General features: G+C 39.9%; 1 protein-coding gene across 4 annotated transcripts in view; it reads left to right on the top strand.

Moving 5' to 3' along the window:
• ARNTL (aryl hydrocarbon receptor nuclear translocator like) overlaps positions 1 to 19,021 on the top strand; it is a 90,402-nt gene that overhangs the window by 44,266 nt on the left and 27,115 nt on the right. For all 4 annotated transcript variants that reach the window (XM_045012841.1, XM_045012840.1, XM_045012843.1 and 1 more), the window contains 8 exons: positions 93 to 240; positions 2,402 to 2,422; positions 9,235 to 9,273; positions 9,648 to 9,689; positions 11,581 to 11,738; positions 14,964 to 15,043; positions 16,252 to 16,344; positions 17,542 to 17,659. In XM_045012841.1, coding sequence (XP_044868776.1) covers positions 101 to 240; positions 2,402 to 2,422; positions 9,235 to 9,273; positions 9,648 to 9,689; positions 11,581 to 11,738; positions 14,964 to 15,043; positions 16,252 to 16,344; positions 17,542 to 17,659 — 691 coding nt within the window. In that variant the 5' untranslated portion in view covers positions 93 to 100. The remainder of the gene's footprint in view (positions 1 to 92; positions 241 to 2,401; positions 2,423 to 9,234; positions 9,274 to 9,647; positions 9,690 to 11,580; positions 11,739 to 14,963; positions 15,044 to 16,251; positions 16,345 to 17,541; positions 17,660 to 19,021) is intronic.

Below are 19,021 nucleotides of genomic sequence, written 5' to 3'. Positions count from 1 at the left end.
TTGCTTTGTTTAAAACAAAATTTGTAGTGTTTTACTTTTTAAATAGAATGTAAAAGTAAGGGACCCACATGCTTCTTTTTTGGTAATTCCAGACGATCCAATGGCTGACCAAAGGATGGACATTTCCTCTACAATTAGTGATTTTATGTCACCAGGACCCACCGACCTAATCTCTAGTTCCCTTAGCACTTCAGGAATGGATTGCAATAGGAAAAGGAAAGGAAGTTCTACTGATTATCAGTAAGTATGATTTCTATTAATTTTAACTCAGTTGAGAGGAATACTTATCTTTTCTACCCTATTGCAGTTTTGCTATGAAGAAGTAATGTGTTTTGGCATAGTTTCTTGAACACATTTGATAACCTGTGTTTATATGAATATTAGAACTTGTTTAAATAAAAGCTTTATCCCAACAGAAAGGGGAAATTCCTGGCTTTATAATAAAATAAAGTTTCCATTTCTGGTGCTCATGTGTTGAGGGATATCAGAACTTGAACCTGTAACTTTTCCAAAGTAGAATATTGTCCTTCCAAGACCACAGACCAATGTAATTTTAATGGCAACATTTGCAGAGCAATTCTATATATTGGGGTGAAGTTCCTAGGAAAAGGCAAACATTTTTCTAGTAGTTTGTTTTATTTTTTCATAAACCATTTGAAAACTGCTCAGAGATTTGGAATGTTAGAAGTCATGCGGGTGCAGATGGATTGGGCAAAGTGCTTGACTGGTTATCCAATGACTCCATACTTTGACATGACCATCACCACTGCATGTTTGGGATGTTTATGCCCGGAGTGTATATGTATATGTTATACACAGAAATAGCAACACATTTGCTTTCTTTTAAGTTTTGCCTTTAGAAATACTCACTCTTTTTCTTTCTAGCCTTGTTTAAAGCAAGGTATATCAAACAGCAACATTATGTATAGACTTTTTTTTTAGATAACTTTAGATAGCAGTTTCTAAACTGTGTTTTTTCTCTCCATCTGGGGCCTCTACAGTTGGATTCGTGGTACTAAGTACATCTGGCTTTACAGGCAGAAAAACATGAGAAATAGTATTTCAACTTCATAATGTTACAAATCTTAAGTAAGGTCATGCAGTAAATCAATGTCAGAGCTGAGAGTAGACCTCATATGTCCTGTTACCTGGTTCTTTGCCCTAACCAGTCTTCTATGATTTGCTGTAATGCCCAGGTGAAACAAGGCTAAGCCAAGCAGTTGATCCAGTAGGAATTTGATCAGGACACAACGCTTTGTTTTTAATGAAAGATTCTATTATGTTCCTTTTTTTTTTTAACTAATTTTGTCAATATTGTAGGAATACTTACAGTAGATATATGAAGCTGGGAAACTTAATGAATGGAAATAATTTAAACCATAAGGATGTAGTATGCCTAACTAGTAGGAGGAAATGGAAAGTAGGAAATTTTTAGGAAAGTGAAGATTTTAGTAATTTCTGATGAATTTCAGAATAGATAATCCATATTCTGCAGCAAGCACCTCAAGACCAACCCAAAGGCTTTAAATCACTGTGTAAAAGAGTGAAAATCAGAATAACTTACAGCAAGCTCTTATCAATTATTTAACACAATTATTTCCATTTGGAGTATAGCCCGTTTTCACGAGTCTGTACAAATTCTGTCATCCTACGTCCCGAGTCTGATGTTGGAATGTTCCATTTTCTCTGGACAATTTTTAAATCCATATTGAGCATGTCAGTTATGAAGTAAATTAAGATTCTTTGAGAAGGATCCGTGAGGACAGTTTCTACTTTAGGGAAATCCAAATTCAAAATTCTAGTAGTCTTTGGAGACTCTGGACATATGTACTGTATACATTTTCACCTGCAATATTCATTTGGACAGCCTTTTTGGAATAAGATCACTGTTCTAATTTAAATTAAATTTAGCAGATTTAGCTGGAGCATTCTTTATTTTATTAACTTCTGCTACCTCAAGAAAGCATTTTTCCATATTTATCTTTCTGAATGGGTAGCACTGCTGAATTCCTTCTTTCCTCCAGAAAGAAAAGTCTGCTCTTGGATATGTCCTCACATTAATCTCAAGGGTAGTATTTGTACTTAAGAGTTAAATAAGTGATAAAACACACTGGTTCCTTAAAGCCTAAATTTAATAATCTTTCACAGTTCTCTTCTCCTGACCATAAGACACACCATAACCAGAAGGGAGTTGCTCCCTTTGGAAGTAGGTTATAAACAATTTTGTCACTTTAGATTATGAAAATTATTTGCTTTTCCAGACTACAGAATTGCATGTCAGTGTTTATGAATGTGGAAAAACTGGAAATTAAAACAAACAATAGCAATTAGCAGAATGTAGTCTAGTAAGCACTAACGCTCTTTGTACATTGAGTAATATTTTTTTCTTTTATCTTTCCAGACTTGATGGATTTTCTTTTGAGTAAGTATAGACAATAATCTATCTCTCGTTCCCTCCCCCACAGAATATCTGTAACAAAGTTTTTATTTCCAATTGAGACTCTGATGACCTCAACAAACTACTCAAGTTCTGCTCTTTTTTGATGGTACTGGAATGTCTTCTGATGTACAGCTACTCCTCATGCTATAAATATGCTTATTAGATGAGCATTGATTGGTGAGGTGGTGCTTCAACTATCTCCCTTGCTGGCAACGGGAGAGTGTTAGAGACCCAGGTTGTACTCACTGAAACTGAGGACCCGAACCCCTGGATTCTTACACTTTGGCATGCTCCCCTCCAGGGCGCCACTGGGCCTGGTTTGTTGGGATGATCCCAGTAAAAATTTTCCACTAGCTCAGGGGCATGGATGTGGGTCATGGGCTCCCAGGATCATCCCTTGGGATGGTAACCTTTCCAGACTATGAAGTATTGGAGGCAACTTTGCTACAGACAGGAGACAAGGATGTTGTGCGCAATATATTCTTCGTGCCTCTGAATCTTGACTGATGGGTTGTTGAGACTGATCCAGGAAGGGATTCTCTATGCAGGGCTTGAGAATTGATGCCTGGGACACTTGGTGGATGAAGAGGGACTGGGGAAGTTGCAGCTTATATGCAACTCTGCTGCCCCCATTTGCAGGTTTGGATAGGACTGAGGAACTAATCGTCTAACTTTTGAGAAGGCCTGATCATCCTGATGTGATTTGCAATGAGCCAGACCTTCTGGCTCACAACAAACACCAAACATTCTTGGTGTTACCAGCCCACAAACAGCTTGTAGGCTTTTTTAGCCTCAGCCAGGTGACTGCGTAGTTCATCTTGGATATGGTGAATTCACTGGACCCAGTCGATGGCCACCAGCTTTGGGAAGTCTGTGGGTAACACAGGGTGGAAATGGGGATGATATCCATAATTTGAAAAGAAGGGGCTCTGCCTAGTGGAAACATGATCAGCACCATTGTAGGAGAACTTGATGTATAATAATGGGGAAACCCAGTTGTCCCAATGGAAGTTAATAAAGCACACAAGTATTGTTCCAATACTTGACTTTACCCTCTCCAACTGCCCATAGGTCTGGGAGTGATATGCAGTGGGGGTGGATGCATGAACATCTATTAGGTGGATTATCTCCTGTCAGAAGCAAGACACAAATTTTGGCTCTCGGTCAGGGATGATTTGGTCAGGGAGCAAATGACGTGTGTCACCAGCAGCTGGGCTATTGTTTTGGCCAAAGGCTGACAGTCACAGGAAATGAAATGGGCCATTTTAGTTAGTCAGCCTACGATTATAGGAACTATGGTGTGGCCCTCAGAATGGATTGTTGCACTTTGGCCATTCCTTTCCTAGGTGGAGCCTTCCAGAAGGGTCTTCTTTAGCAACTGTCTGAAGGAGGATTATCAGGTCTAGGTGGGTCACGGTGTTAACAAAGTTACAGGGCTTCAGGAGATGGGGTGGTTCTGAGTTGGGCTCCTCGTTTCCTTGGTAATATTCCCCTTTACTTAAGAAGGTGTCTGCTTTCCCATTACTGGTTCCTGGACGGTATGAAATGGTGACTTTAAATCAGGAGAAGAATAGTGCTCACTGGAGCTGTCTTTGGCTCAGGTTCCAAATGTTTTTCTGTTTTGCTGGTTGGGGAATACCTGTACTGAATGTCAAGCCTCTCCAGATAGTGTCGCTACTTTTTGAAAGTAGATTTAATGATGAGCAGTTCTGTGTCCAGTATTTCGTAGTTCTGAAATCCAGCAGGTGTAAGCCTGCATCAATAATGTGCACATGGATTGTGACGAAGTGGGAATGTTCTTAATGTTTCCTCTGACTACTGTAGGGGTGCCTCCGTTTCCCTTATGCATTTCTTAGGTATCTAGGTGGGGGGATCAGGGTGTATAATTGTTGCAGAGCCCAAAAAGGCCCCTGTGATACTGTCTGGACAGAGAATGGCTGGCACTCTATCTCCTGGCAACTAATGGCCTGGGTCCCTACTCTGCAAAGATGCCAACTGAAGGTGTTGAAGAACAAAGAGATCAGGTGTCCTCCTGGCCTGGGAAAGAGACAAAGGCCAGAGAGGAGGGGCTGGAGAGTGTCAGTTTGGGGCTGGCTGGGGACGTGGAGTGAGTGCAGATGTGGGTGTCTGGCTTACTGCCCCCCAAAATGGACCCAGCTGAGGGGTCCTGTTCTCTGTACATACAAGCTCTGTTTTAGACCGGGTTCCTGTCATCTAATAAACCTGTTTTACTGGCTGGCTAAGAGTCACGTCTGACTGCGAAGTTGGGGTGCAGGACCTTCTGGCTTCCCCAGGACTCTGCCAGGGTGGACTCACTGTGGGAAACACGAGGAGGGGCAAGGGATGCTGAATGCTCCAAGGTCAGACCCAGGAAGGTGAAGCTGTGTGAGCTTCTTGCCCTGGAGACAGTCTGCTCACAGAGAGGAGACTTCACCAGAGTCCTGACTGGCTTCATAGGGAGCAGCTCCAGAGCATCGCCTGGGGACTCTGTGACATGGGTGTAGTACTGATTGGGACAGGACAGCACCCAGAGTTATACTAGAAGCATCTGTTTCTACCATGAACTGCTGATTGAGGCCTGGATGTCCTAAAATGGAGGGGGTTGTGAAGGTGATCTTGAGCTGATCCAACGCTCGTTGTGCTTCAGATGACCAAATGGACTTGTGGGAAGGGAAGTCGGGGAGCCATTTGCCCTGAAAAGTTTTAAATGAATCTCTGATAAAATTTTGCTAATCCCGGAAAGTGTTGCAGCTTCCAGAAAGTCTGGGTGCTGCCTAGATGTGGATTGCTTCAACTTTCTGAGGGTCCATTCAAATTACCTGAGGGAGGAAATTATATACCCCACAAACTCAGAGGATGGCTGGTCAAACGTACATTTGTGGAGCTTGACATACACTCCTTGCTTCTTTCCAGGATGAACTGGATGTGATCAGTGTGTTGCTCAGGATTCTCAGAAAATATCAGTGTATCATAAAAGTAGATAATTACAAACTGGTCCAGACTGTCCCAGAACATGTCATTGACAAAGTGTTGGAAGGTGGCAGGAGCATTGGTTAACCCAAATGGCATGACCAGATACGCCAAGTGCCAGAGTGTTCGAAACGCGGTCTTCCATTTGTCCCCTGATCAAATCTACACTGGTTATACACCTTGTGAAGGTCAAATTATACACCCCTAAAGCCCAGGGATCTTCCTGGGAGCCTGGACAACGGGAGGGACCTGTTGATTAGTTTTGACAAGATCCAGTGTGCTCTTGGGCTGAAGAGGGATGTGCAAGGCAATGGATGTGCAAGGCAATGTGCAACATTGATGACACTCTCTGAGGCCCCAGAGTCAATCAGAGACCATTGGATGAGGATGGCGATGACCAGATCTGAGACAGATCCACATCCTTGGAACTTGGAAATGCAAGGAAACAAAGAAGTGGGACTGCTAAACACTGAGGATGGGGTGGAAATTAAAAATAATCTGAGCATGGCCCAACACCTGAATGAATGCTTTATCTCAGTGTTAATAAGGGTAATGAGGCGCTTAAGGATAGTGGCAGGGTGGCTAATGGAAATAAGGATATAGATGTAAAAATTACAACATCTGAGGTGGAAATCAAACTCAAACAGTTTAATGGGACCAAATTGGGGGGGGCCTGGATAATTTCCATCCAAGAATATTAATGGAACTGGCGCATGAAATTGCAAGCCCAATAGCAAGGATTTTTAATGACTCCATTAACTCAGGTCATAACCTATGAATGGAAAACTGCTAATATAGTACCTATTTTTAAGAAAGGGGAAAAAAGTGATCTGGGAAACTACTGGCCTATTTGTTTGACTGCAACTTATAGAAGGTCTTGGAACAAATTTTGAAAGAAAAAGTACTTAAGGACATAGAGGTAAATGGTAATTGGGATAAAGTACAACATGGTTTTATGAAATGTAGATCATGCCAGATCAACCTGATCTCTTTCTTTGAGAAGATAACTGATTTTTTCGACAAAGGAAAATTGCCGTAGATCTAATCTACTTGGATGTCAGTAAGGCATTTGATACAGTTCCGCATGGGAAATTATTAGTTAAATTGGAGAAGATGGGGATTAATATGAGAACCGAAAGGTGGATAAGGAACTGGTCAAAGGGGTAACTACAATGGGTCATACCAAAAAGTGAATTGTCAGGCTGGAAGGAGGTTACTAGTGGAGTTCCTCAGGGATCAGTCTTGGGACCAGTCTTATTTAACATTTTCATTCATAACCTTGACACAAAAAGTGGGAGTGTTCTAATAAAATTTGCAGATAATACAAAGTTGGGAGGAGGAGGACCAAATATAAGAAGATCTGGAAGACCTGGAAAACTGGAATAATAGAAATGGGATGAAATTTAATAGTGCAAAGTGCAAGGTATACACTTAGGGACTAACAATGAGAATTTTTGCTATAAGCTGGGATGTATCAGCTGGAAGTGCCAAGAGGTGAAAGACCTGGGTTTATTGGTTGATCACAGGATGACTGTGAGCCACCAATGTGATGCAGCCATGAAAAAGGCTAATGCGATGCTAGGATGCATCAGGCGAGGTATTTCCAGTAGAGCTCAGGAAGTGTTAGACAAGGCACTGGTGAGATTTCATCTGGAATACTGTGTGCAGTTCTGATCTCCCATGTTTAAGAAAGATGAATTCAAACTGGAACAGATGCAGAGAAGGGCTACTAGGACTTTCAGCACAGGCCAGCTTGTCCTTCACCTCTTCACTCAAGCCCCAGGTGTAACTGGGCCACCTCATTCCATTCCACATCTGTCTCCAGTCATCAAAAGCGAGCAGGATATTGGATGGTGGATCCCTACCCTTGCCAAAATTTCTGTAGTGCTGCTTCCCAGGTACAGACTTAATTAGAATTAAATTAAATTAATAGAAACTGCTTGCAAAAAAAGCACCCCAGTTGGTCAGAACTGGGTTGCTCTCCTCCAAGAGGGGCAAAGCCCAGTCCAGCGCTTCTCCTGTCTCACCACCAGTTCCACTTTTGCCTGATCCATTGAATTTGTGCAAGGATAAAGTAAGAAAAGCAAATGGCACTGATTCAAAAATCCCCTCAATTTCTGGGATTTGCCATCAAAGTGATCCTCCCAGTAGGGGGACTGCAGGACCCTGCTTGGATGAGAGAGGCCCTCTGTGAGAGCAAGCAAGTAGTTCTTGGAGGGACCACACTTCTGCTGCAGGCTAAGCCACTTGGGTATGCAATGCTAGATTGTCAGTCTGGAGCAGGTTAACTTGTTCCTGTGGGTCTAATGCCACAGAGGGACTGATGGGTAGTGAGAAGCCCATCTCCTCCATTCCGGTACTGCGAGGAGCGGGGACCCAAACTAACTAGTGGTCAGAGCAGGCATCAGGAGGCAAGCCAAGTGTCAGAGCCAGATTCAGAGTCAGAAGTTAGTAGCAAGAAGATGAGATGGGGTCAGAGCTGGAACTGATAGCCAATTGTTAGAAAAGGAGTGTAGGGACAGCAGCCAGAAAGAAGACAAGGATCAGGCATGGAGCAAGGCAGGAACAGAGGGTAAGTGCAGGAACAGAACTGGAGCAGAGCAGGAACTGGGAATGGGTTGGATGCAGATCTCAGGGGAGGGGTGAGAGCGGGATCTGACCCGGTAGCAGCATACATTCTGCTTGGTTGCTTGGACAGCCCACCCTGGTCACTTCCGGGCTTACGTAATGGGCATGAGCCAATTGGGCATTCTGATAGGACTTCCTATGGGGGTCTGACCTTCCAGGATTTGTGAGGTGGTGTTTCATCTGTCTCTCTTTGTGGAGATGAGGGAGTGTCAGACCTCAGGGTCCCCACCATCCCAGGTTCTAGACCCACTGAAACTGAGAACCTGCACCCTCAGATCTTTACAGGTAGACCCCTATGTTAGAATCCACTGGTAGGAGCTCCCTAGCATCAATGTATTGAAGTCCTCTATGAATATTAGCTCACAGATGAATTTCAAAGCAAACCCTATTTTGAGAGGTACTTCCAGATTCCCACTGGAACTGATATAGTAAAGAATTTAAAATGAATTGTGATGCTCTGAAATAAGAGATCAAGAACAAATCTTTAAATGAATGGGGGTGGGGGAAGGAGTATAAAGAAAGAATTTTTCTCTTTCATTGATCTGCACCTGCAGACTCCATGCAAGAATGTGAACACCAAGAGTCAAAAAGGAATCTAAAACAGAATGAGAAGTCTAAATAACTTAGTTATGTTCAGTGTAGAAGTGACCTGAAGTAAAGATTAGACCGAACATGAAGAACTGTTGACTGTTAGCTGAAGACTTTGAAGTTTGAAGATGTGGAACTTAGAGTGACTATTTTTAGAATCCATAATGAATCTGCTACTGTGAATCTTTTGTTTCTGTTTTGCCAATGCAAGTTGACTGTTAATGGATTAAAAGTATTTCTGCTTAGAAGAAAAACTTAAAAGTACGTATCAGTAGATTAAAGGAAATTTTAATAACACTGATGCCTTCTCTGAATTGAAGCCTGTTTTACTGCCTGGTACAATTACTTGAACATCTTGGTTTATTCCATTGATGTGGTCCCCTCATACTATTTCACAGAAACATTTTTATGTTCTCTTTGAATAAATTGATGCATTATTTTTGTACTAAAGGGTTTAAAGACAAAAGAAACATTTCATTATGACTTTTTGCAATAACTGTGGCTGACTTTCCTTTAAGAAGCATGAATAAATGCTTATTTCATAAACAAGTTGACATTTGCTAATTTCACTGTATTTCTGACATGCTGTTTTGTTTTTATTTTTGTAGAGAAGGTATGGATACAGATAAAGATGACCAACACGGAAGGTACTGTTACACTATTACTAAAATGTGCATTCCAAGAGATTTAATTAGAGTCCAGATCCTTATGGGTGAACTCTTTCATTTGTGTGGCATATCACTGAAGTCACAGGGGTTGGGCTCCATGTGGGTCTGAGAATTTGCAGGATCAGGGCCTAATGTTAAAGCTAGAATATAAAGTAACATGAAACTTGCCGTGAAAACCTACTGTAAATAAAAATCCTTTCTAAACTCAGTTTAACTCAGTATGACCCCCAAAAATATTGTTGTAACTAAAGACCAACAGCTACTTAGTGTATACAAAAGGAATTATTAGAAAATTATGTAGAAAATAATGGCAATAAATCTGTGATTTTGTAATTTAACTTCCTCCTCCTCAGGTTGGAATATACGGACCAACAAGGCAGAATAAAAAATGCAAGGTAAACTATTTTATTTCTTAACTAACTTTCTGAAAAAAGATGATATTCTAGTTTTCCTATCATGTTAGGGACCTCGTGCACCAAAGTAAAAGCTTATGTTTGGGTTTTTTTCTGTTTGGCTTTTCCATCTGTTTTAAGTTTTAAAGATTTGTTCTTTTATGAACTGCATGCAATTTTATTAAAATACTAATATGGTATATTTTTATTGGAAATATGTAGTTAAAAAGCAATTCCCCTTAACATTAAATAGAAATAGCATGGCTAACTCCCTTTACACTGAAACAAAAGCATTGCATGCTATAAGTGTTATAGCATTACCAGGCTGTAAAGTGCTACAGTACATGTAGCACAATTGGAGGATTGGGCCTAGACAAATTGGAGGACTGGGCCAAAAGAAATCTGATGAGGTTCAACAAGGACAAGTGCAGAGTCCTGCACTTATGAAAGAAGAATCCCATGTACTGCTACAGGCTGGGGGCTGGCTAAGCAGCAGTTCTACAGAAAAGGATCTGGGGATTACAGTGGATGAGAAGCTGGATATGAGTCAGCAGTGTGCCCTTGTTGCCAAGAAGGCCAATGGCATATTGGGCTGTATTAGTAGGAGCGTTGCCAGCAGATTGAGGAAAGTAATTATTCCCCTCTATTTGACACTGGTGAGGCCCACCTGGAGTATTGCGTCCAGTTTTGGTCCCCCCACTACGGAAGGGATGTGGACAAATTGGAGAGAGTCCAGCGAAGGGGAAAATGATTAGGGGGCTGGGGCACATGACTTACGAGGAGAAGCTGAGGGAACTGAGGTTATTTAGTCTGAAGAAGAGAAAAGTGAGGGAGGATTTGATAGCAGCCTTCAACTACCTGAAGTGGGGTTCCAAAAAGGATGGAGCTAGGCTGTTCTCAGTGGTGGCAGATGACAGAACAAGAAGCAATGGTCTCAAGTTGCAGTCGGGGAGGTCTAGATTGACTATTAGGAAATGCTGTTTCACTAGGAGGGTGGTGAATCACTGGAATGGGTTACCTAGGGAGGTGGTGGAATCTCCATCCTTAGAGGTTTTTAAGGCCCAGCTTGAGAAAGCCTTGGCTGGGATGATTTAGTTGGTGTTGGTCCTGCTTTGAGCAGGGGATTGAACTAGATGACCTCCTGAGGTCTCTTCCAAACCTAATATTCTATGATTCTATCATTCTATGTAATATATACAGAACAAACAAAAAGGCCACTTTGAATTTGAACATGCAATGTCAAAATGATATGATACTCCTCACAGTTTTTCTAACCAATAGGAAAAGCCCAGTTTAGACCTGTTTTCCAAAATATTCTTAACAGTAATTTATAGGATGAAATAGGAAACTTATTTACATAAAGCACATGCTTCAGTAAAGAATTTGAATATTATAGTGAATTATAATATTTACACTTTTTAATGCTATTTTTGGGCGTAAATTGTTATCTCATCCAGTTCTGTACACACTGGTACTTAATGCATCTATGATCTTGAGCTTGATTTTTACATAATTCCTGTAGTACCTCAGTAGATGTGCTTAGATACCAAGGCAGCAGTATAAAAACCTGAAGATAGAACGAACCTGCTTATCAGATAATTTCAGTATTTATTGTAAATAAGGTAGCATTCAGTGCTGCCTGTGATATGAGTATCTGATGCTAAATTAGGGCCCCATCCTGCCACCTTTACTCCCATGAATAACCCTTATTCACACAAGTAATTAACTTTTAATATTCACTTCAGTGGGACTACTTTTGTGTGTGTGGCCTTATGAATAAGGGGTGCAGGCTGGGCCTTGTAGTCTACTACTTTAAAATCAGTTGTTTTTTATTTTTTCTGACCATTTGAAACTTCATTACGCTATTCAATCTTAATTTTTTGTTATTGCTTAGAGAGGCTCATAGCCAGATTGAAAAAAGACGTCGAGATAAAATGAACAGTTTTATTGATGAATTGGCATCTTTGGTACCAACGTGCAATGCTATGTCCCGAAAGCTAGATAAACTTACTGTACTGAGAATGGCTGTTCAGCATATGAAAACATTACGAGGTGAGTTAAAAAAAATTCTTATCTTTGTTCTTCATTGAGCTATGAGGTGTGTTCTGGTCTAGAGCTTATGAACTGAGAGCATGGTTCATATGTGTTAGCATGGACAACAATGTACCTTCTGCAGAATCCCTTATTTATATTGGATTACTCATGCTCTTGTCAGACATAATCTCTGTGAAGGATGATAGAGTAGTAGAATCCTGGCACAAATTGACTCTGCTTTGACACCAAAAGCAGTCTGAAATTGGCTTACTAATTAAGGCAATGTAAGATTGCAGCTAAACAATGTGGAAGACAGGCAACATAAAGGCAGGTTTTCTACAGGAAAGGTAACTCACCCATGTGCATAATGCATAGTGTAGGGAGGAAAAATCCACCCTCAAAACCCAGGATCAGTGTACAGAAGAGTATCATCTATAATGATGCTTCTCAAAACCGGTCCGCCGCTTGTTCTGGGAAAGCCCTGGTGGTCCGGGCCAGTTTGTTTACCTGCTGCGTCCACAGGTTTGGCCGATCGCAGCTCCCACTGGCCGCGGTCCTCCGCTCCAGGCCAATGGGGGCTGCAGGAAGTGGCGCGGGCCGAGGGATGTGCTGGCCTCCCTTCCCGCAGCCCCCATTGGCCTGGAGCGGCGAACCGCGGCCAGTGGGAGCCGCGATCGGCCTAATCTGCAGACGCAGCAGGTAAACAAACTGGCCCGGACCACCAGGGGCTTTCCCTGCACAAGCGGTGGCCCGATTTTGAGAAGCACTGATCTATAAGATGGTTTACTGCCATTTCCTGCTCTTTCATATCACAGAAATGGGCTACTAGGGTCTCTGGATCCATTTAATCATTGATCCAGTAGATCCTCACTCAGAGACCCCTCTGTGACACATAGGCTGGGCCCTCCAGGGCTTAATATGTTGCTGAAGCTCTTATGCCAGCTGGGTGAATTTCAGCTGTAATGTATATTTTATTATATATATTTAACCAGAAAAAACAGGACTGCAAAATGCTACAAGTATAAAATATTACAGTTAAGGTTTCTGTAGGAGCATTACCTTTTGAATTTTGAGATTTGTGTGGTTAACTTTTTAACTATAGTTTTATCAAAACAAGTATTTAACATTTAACATCTATTTTGTTAAAACAAAACAAAACAAAATCTGAAAAACAAACACCAAAGACCAGGAGAGAGGGAGAAGAAAAAATAAATGCTAAAGTTCTGCAAAATGGAAACCGTATACAACTAACGAACTTTTCAGTGGAATAGATTCCCCAAACCACCCCAATGTAACTATCGATGCTAATGTATTTACTGAACAATATGGTCATGTAAAGTACTACAAATAATAACGACTCACTAGAAATTTAGCACTATATGCACAAAAACAATTTATAGATGATTTTTTATTTTGAAAAACTAATTTGAAGACAGTTCCTCAGAGATGTTTATCTACATGATTAATTGTTTGAGTTATCCATGCACAAGATCTAGATAATTTTTAATCAGGAAAGTATATATTAATTCAGTGCTGTGCTAACTCAGACAGCTGACCAGCTCTTTTGGCCAAACTTTCAAAGAAATAGTAATTTAGTTGAGACTGTATGGATATCTTTAACCCAAAAGAACAATTTTGGAGATAATTAATGGCAGCTCAAAACAAGGTTAAATAGAGACTTTCATAACAGAACCCTAACTATAGCATTCTCTGTCTATTTTTATTAATTTTTATTAATTTACAAGATTGGCCTGCTTTTCTCTGAGGATGGGGAGGATGGCACTTAAGTATTGTATATAAACAGTTAGTATGGGTTTTACTGCAGAGATGTTACAGAGTGAAACTAAGTTAATGAAAAGATATAGAGAGAGATAGCTATTTAAGACAGCTATTTAGAGTGTGTATATATATATAGAGAGAGAGAGAGAGAGAGAGAACGAACCATTACTATGCAGGTTACTTTCATTATTGTCAGGAGTTGAGGTGGGAAGGTGGCTCAGGGGAGGACCAGGAGGCATTGGTTTTTTTTTTTCTGTCTTGTGAATTATCAAGCATTACATCTTACATTACATTTGTTGTCTCTCACCCTGTTAAAGAACCTAACTTCCTGTGCTACTTTTAATTGGTAAGGCTATAATCTTCCATCAGCAATCTCATTACCAGTTTAACTCAATTTATTGCTTTTCAAAGGACATAACGTCAGAAGAATTACTCTAGAATTGGTACAACCTGGGTGGCATGACAGCACTGGAAGCTGCCTCACCTGTAGAAGTGAATGGTAGTTTCATTCTCAATTCTTATGCAAATTCTTGGCCTCTGCTGAGACATGAACAGTAAGAATTGGATTGAGATCACCAATTCATTTCACATAGGCCACTGAGTAGCCATCAGATAATAATGACTTTCAGCCACTGTTGACTAGAGTCTACATGCAAGAAATTATTTAAAGATGGAAAACATCAGTCCCTTTAATAATGTCTCAGTTTTTGTTCTGTTGTGGAGAGCACACTTGGACAGGGCACAGCACAACATTTGGAAAACATGTTTGCATGAAGACGAATATTCTTATTCCTTAAAGCAGTGGATCTCAAACTGTGGATCGGGACCCCAAAGTGGGTTGCGTCCCCATTTTAATGGGGTCGCCAGGGCTGACTTAGACTTGCTGGGACCTGCGGGCAAAGCCCGAGCCCCATTACCCATGGCCGAAGCTGAAGCCCAAGCCCAACTGCCTGGGGCCAAAGCCCAGTGGCTTCAGCCCTGGGCAGCGGGGCTCAGGTTATGACCCCCTTCCTGGAGCTGAAGCCCTTGGGTTTCAGCTTTGCCCCTTTCCCCCACCTCTCTCCCCCCCCGCCCCGCCCTCCCAACTGGGGCAGCCAGGCTCGGGCAAGCTCAGTCCCCACTCCTGGGGTTGTGTAGTAATTTTTGTTGTCAGAAGGGGGTCGCGGTGCACTGAAGTTTGAGAAACCCTGCCCTAAAGGGTTATTAATGTTTGGAATTACTGCCTGTTCTTGTCTTCAGTGTGTATTTCCCAGCCAGTGTTTGTTCTTTCCTGAGTGGTCTTCAGCTGGGTTCCACTTGTGCAAAAGATACTTGCAATTAGAGCACAGCTGGAAAAAAACATGAGGGAGCATCCAAAGGCATGGAAGAAAAAGTGTTTGTAAACAAGAGTATATTATATATAATAAATGGATGTATATTAAGTTTATTTACATGGGGTAGTCACTCTTTTCTTTTTTCTTTAAGGTGCCACAAACCCATATACAGAAGCAAACTACAAACCTGCTTTTCTGTCAGATGATGAATTAAAACATCTTATTCTCAGGGTATGTTTCAACTTAAAAATGCTAGATTTAAAACTTTGGTTGTAAAAAATTTACGAATTTAATTCTCATGAAGGGAAAGACCCCAATAATTATGTCTTTAGCCAGACCCATGGTGCAACTTGAGACAGATAGTCTTGATTTTCAAAGATGATGAACTCCTTCAACTCCACTTTGAAGTCAGTGGAACTTGAGAGGATGCTCAACACCTGAAAATCAAGCCACGGGTATCAAGCTGGGCACCTAAAAATCGAGGGACCAAAAAATAAGTGGCCAGTTCAAAATATTTTCACATAAAAGCATTTTGACATAAAAGCACTTTACCATCTAGTCATTAGGATTTTCAGTTGTTGGGTTAATTAAGTTAGAAGTAAATAAATGAACACCATTGTTTTCAGGTCTTTTCTTATTGGCTCATGGCCCTGATCATTTGATACAATTTTCAGTGTATAATCAGTTGATGCATAAAAGTCATAACTAAGATTGGTGAGGAAACAACATAATAAGTGTATTTAAACTGATTGTAAAAATAAAATCTATATACTTCTATCAGCACTATAAAAACATAAGCTATAGCCTTTTTGTTCCAATACTTAAGCACAGACTTAAAAATTGATATAATAGGCTTTCAGTGCTTCACAAATCTCATTTAAATGACCAAATAGAGTATATGCAGGACTGAGTTATTTAAATGGTTCTGTGATTTATATGAATTTACAAAGTTAGGGCCTGATCCTCACAAATGCTCTTGTACATGAGGCCCCTTGAATTAAGTGGAATTACTCACATGCATAGAAATGCCTGCAAGATCCGGGCCATACTTAGTTTCCAAAAGAAGTCAAATGAATTTAAAATGAAATAAACATAGGTCGAACACAAGAAGATTAGTTATTGATTTTTTTAAAATTAATTTAAGGAATTGCTTAGTGTACAACTATAATATTACATGAGAAGATATGAGCTTTTACTACTTCTGAAATTGTCTTTAAATTCTTGTCATTATTAAGGAAAGTAGTGCCAAAAAATCTAATTCCAAGTGCAAAAAGATTTTTAAGCTTTTATCATAATGTCATACTTTGCTAATTCAATTATTTGTATAGATGTAACTATATTAATGTTAATATAGAAATCCTACTGTGTAACAAAGGTACCTAAATGCTTAAAAAATGTAATTGTCTTTTTAAAATAATACAAATATCTTTCTTAATTAGGCAGCAGATGGTTTTCTGTTTGTTGTGGGCTGTGACAGAGGGAAGATACTGTTTGTTTCAGAATCTGTCTTCAAGATCCTCAACTACAGTCAGGTATTGTTCTGTACCTTTGGAACTAATAATGGACAGGCCTCAAGAGATTGAAAGGTTTTGTTTGGATACACATCTAAACTTTGGAGTATTCATCTGAAATGTCTATGTTTGAGTCTAGAATTATTTCAGAAACACGCTAACTTGCAAGATTTACAACAATTTCTGGTTTTTGCTGGATTGGAAAAAAACTTCTTTTGGTAATACTGCTTTTGGTTTCAGCTGCACCAGGAAGTGCAGAGGAATATCTATTCTACTTCACCATTTACAAAACTATTGTTTTTGTTTTGTTTTGCCTCTAAAAAGGCTTGGGATAACATTATCAAAAGTGCCTAAGTGACTTGGGCTCCTAAGTAAATTTTGAAAGTGGTACCTAGGCTCTTACATCAGTTGGACACTTTTGAAAATTTTACTCTTGTTCTGGAAAATATTTCCATTTAGTTCATGTTTTATCTAACTTGATTGCCCTTCCCTTCTTGTTAATTAAGTAAAGTCACATAACGTTTGTACTGAGAGTCAACTTTTGCCATCAGGCAACAGGAACCCTCTGTGTAAACTATGTTGCATTTAAATCAGTTTACCAACAAATCAAAATGCATTTGAGTTGATAGTAGCTGGATATGGGTGAAAATGCCAGTATTTTATGAGGAGCAGTGTAAGGGAGAATGATTTAAATATGGGTGAGATTTGACAAGATGAGGAATCTGAGCAAAGTAGAAATTACTCTTATGCTGCCATCTAACAGGTCAAGCTATATTGAAAAATAATCAGCATAATCATACCAAAGTCAGATTTAATGTACACTTAACACAAGGCTTGACTTTTACCAAACCTCTTGTGATACTACCATATCCTTAATTTTCTGTACCCTCTTCTCCATCATTAAAATTCTATGAACTTCAAAACTAAATTCAAAAAAATATTCTTTTGGCCAGCCTTTCATTCAGGGTACATATTTTAAAAGCTTTGGGAGACATGATTATGTTTTAGTTGTGATTTTACAATGAGTATTTGATATATAATTGGGAATAAACCTTTCCAGGGGGAAAAAGAGGCCCAAACTTTGACTGTAATAGACTGAACAGGCTGTCATTGTAGACTGACATACTAAGTGACTCTTTTAAAAATTTATACAATATTTCAAAAATTTTAACATATGTGTTTATTTTTAATTTCTGATTTAATATTCCATATCTACAGAATGATCTGATTGGTCAGAGTTTGTTTGACTACCTTCATCCTAAGGATATTGCGAAAGTTAAGGAGCAGCTCTCTTCTTCTGATACTGCACCACGAGAAAGGCTTATAGATGCAAAAAGTGAGTATTTCTTTCCTTGAAATGTTTGTGCATCTTAAACTTATATATTTTTATCATCTTTTTTTTTAATACCAGGTACATCAATTAAATGCTGGTTAATACTGTTCACTTCCATAGTGCCTTCCAATTAAGGATCTCAAACTATTAATATTTACAAGTACTAATGAATTAATTTGTACAAATGGATTAATGAATATTTTCTCCATTTTACAAATGGAGAGACTGAGTTACAGAGAGGTCAAGTGACTTGCACAAGGTCATACAGGAATTCTTTTTAGTAGAGCCAGGAATAGAATCTAGATCTCCAGACTTCCTTTCCTGTTGTTTTAACTACAAGATAATTCTTCTGCAAGCATTGCAACAAAATGGGAAATGACTGCCTATGTAGGAGTACTGTAGAAAGGGATCTCGAGGTCATAGTGGATCACAAGCTAAATATGAGTCAACAGTGTAACACTGTTGCAAAAAAAAGCAAACATAAATCTGGGATGTATTAGCAGGAGTATTGTAACCAAGACACAAGAAGTAATTCTTCCGCTCTACTCCACGCTGATTAGGCCTCAACTGGAGTATTGTGTCCAGTTCTGGGCACCACATTTCAGGAAAGATGTGGACAAATTGGAGAAAATCCAGAGAAGAGCTACAAAAATGATTAAAGGTCTAGAAAAACATGACCAGTGAGGGAAGATTGAAAAAATTGGGTTTGTTTTGTCTGGAGAAGAGAAGACTTAGAAGGGACATGATAACAGTTTTCAAGTACATAAAAGGTCATTACAAGGAGGAGGGAGAAAAATTGTTCTCCTTAATCTCTGAGGATAGGACAAGAAGCAATGGGCTTAAATTGCAGCAAGGGTGATTTAGGTTGGACATTAGGAAAAACTTCCTAACTGTCATGGTGATTAAGCACTGGAATAAATTGCCTACAGAGGTTGTAGAATCTCCGTCATTGGAGATTTGTAAGAGCAGGTTAGACAAACACCTGTGAGGGATGGTCTAGATAATACTTAGTCCTGCCATGAGTGCAGGGGACTGGACTAGATGACCTCTTGAGGTCCCTTCCAGTCCTACAATTCTATGATTCTATGATGCAGGTCATTATTAATCTTTGTGACAGACCTCTCAAAGGGTTTGGGGGGGGGATGTGGTGATTGGGAAACTGTTAGCATCAATCCTCATTAAAACAGATCTTGCAGTCAGTATGATCTTGATGATATTGAGCCTAAGATTTTCCTTTTCTTAATCTATTCACATTATCTGTTAGGTACAGGAGCCTTTAACCAACTTGTTCGTGGTCTAAATGCTAGCTTAAAATGTAGCATCGAATAACTGCCCAGAAAAGGAGAGAAATGCATATTCAAGGAA

Source organism: Mauremys mutica, chromosome 4, assembly GCF_020497125.1.
Source record: "Mauremys mutica isolate MM-2020 ecotype Southern chromosome 4, ASM2049712v1, whole genome shotgun sequence".
Lineage (NCBI taxonomy): Eukaryota > Metazoa > Chordata > Testudines > Geoemydidae > Mauremys > Mauremys mutica.
The sequence above is the reverse complement of the archived record's forward strand: the minus strand, read 5'-3'. Positions and strand labels throughout refer to the sequence as shown.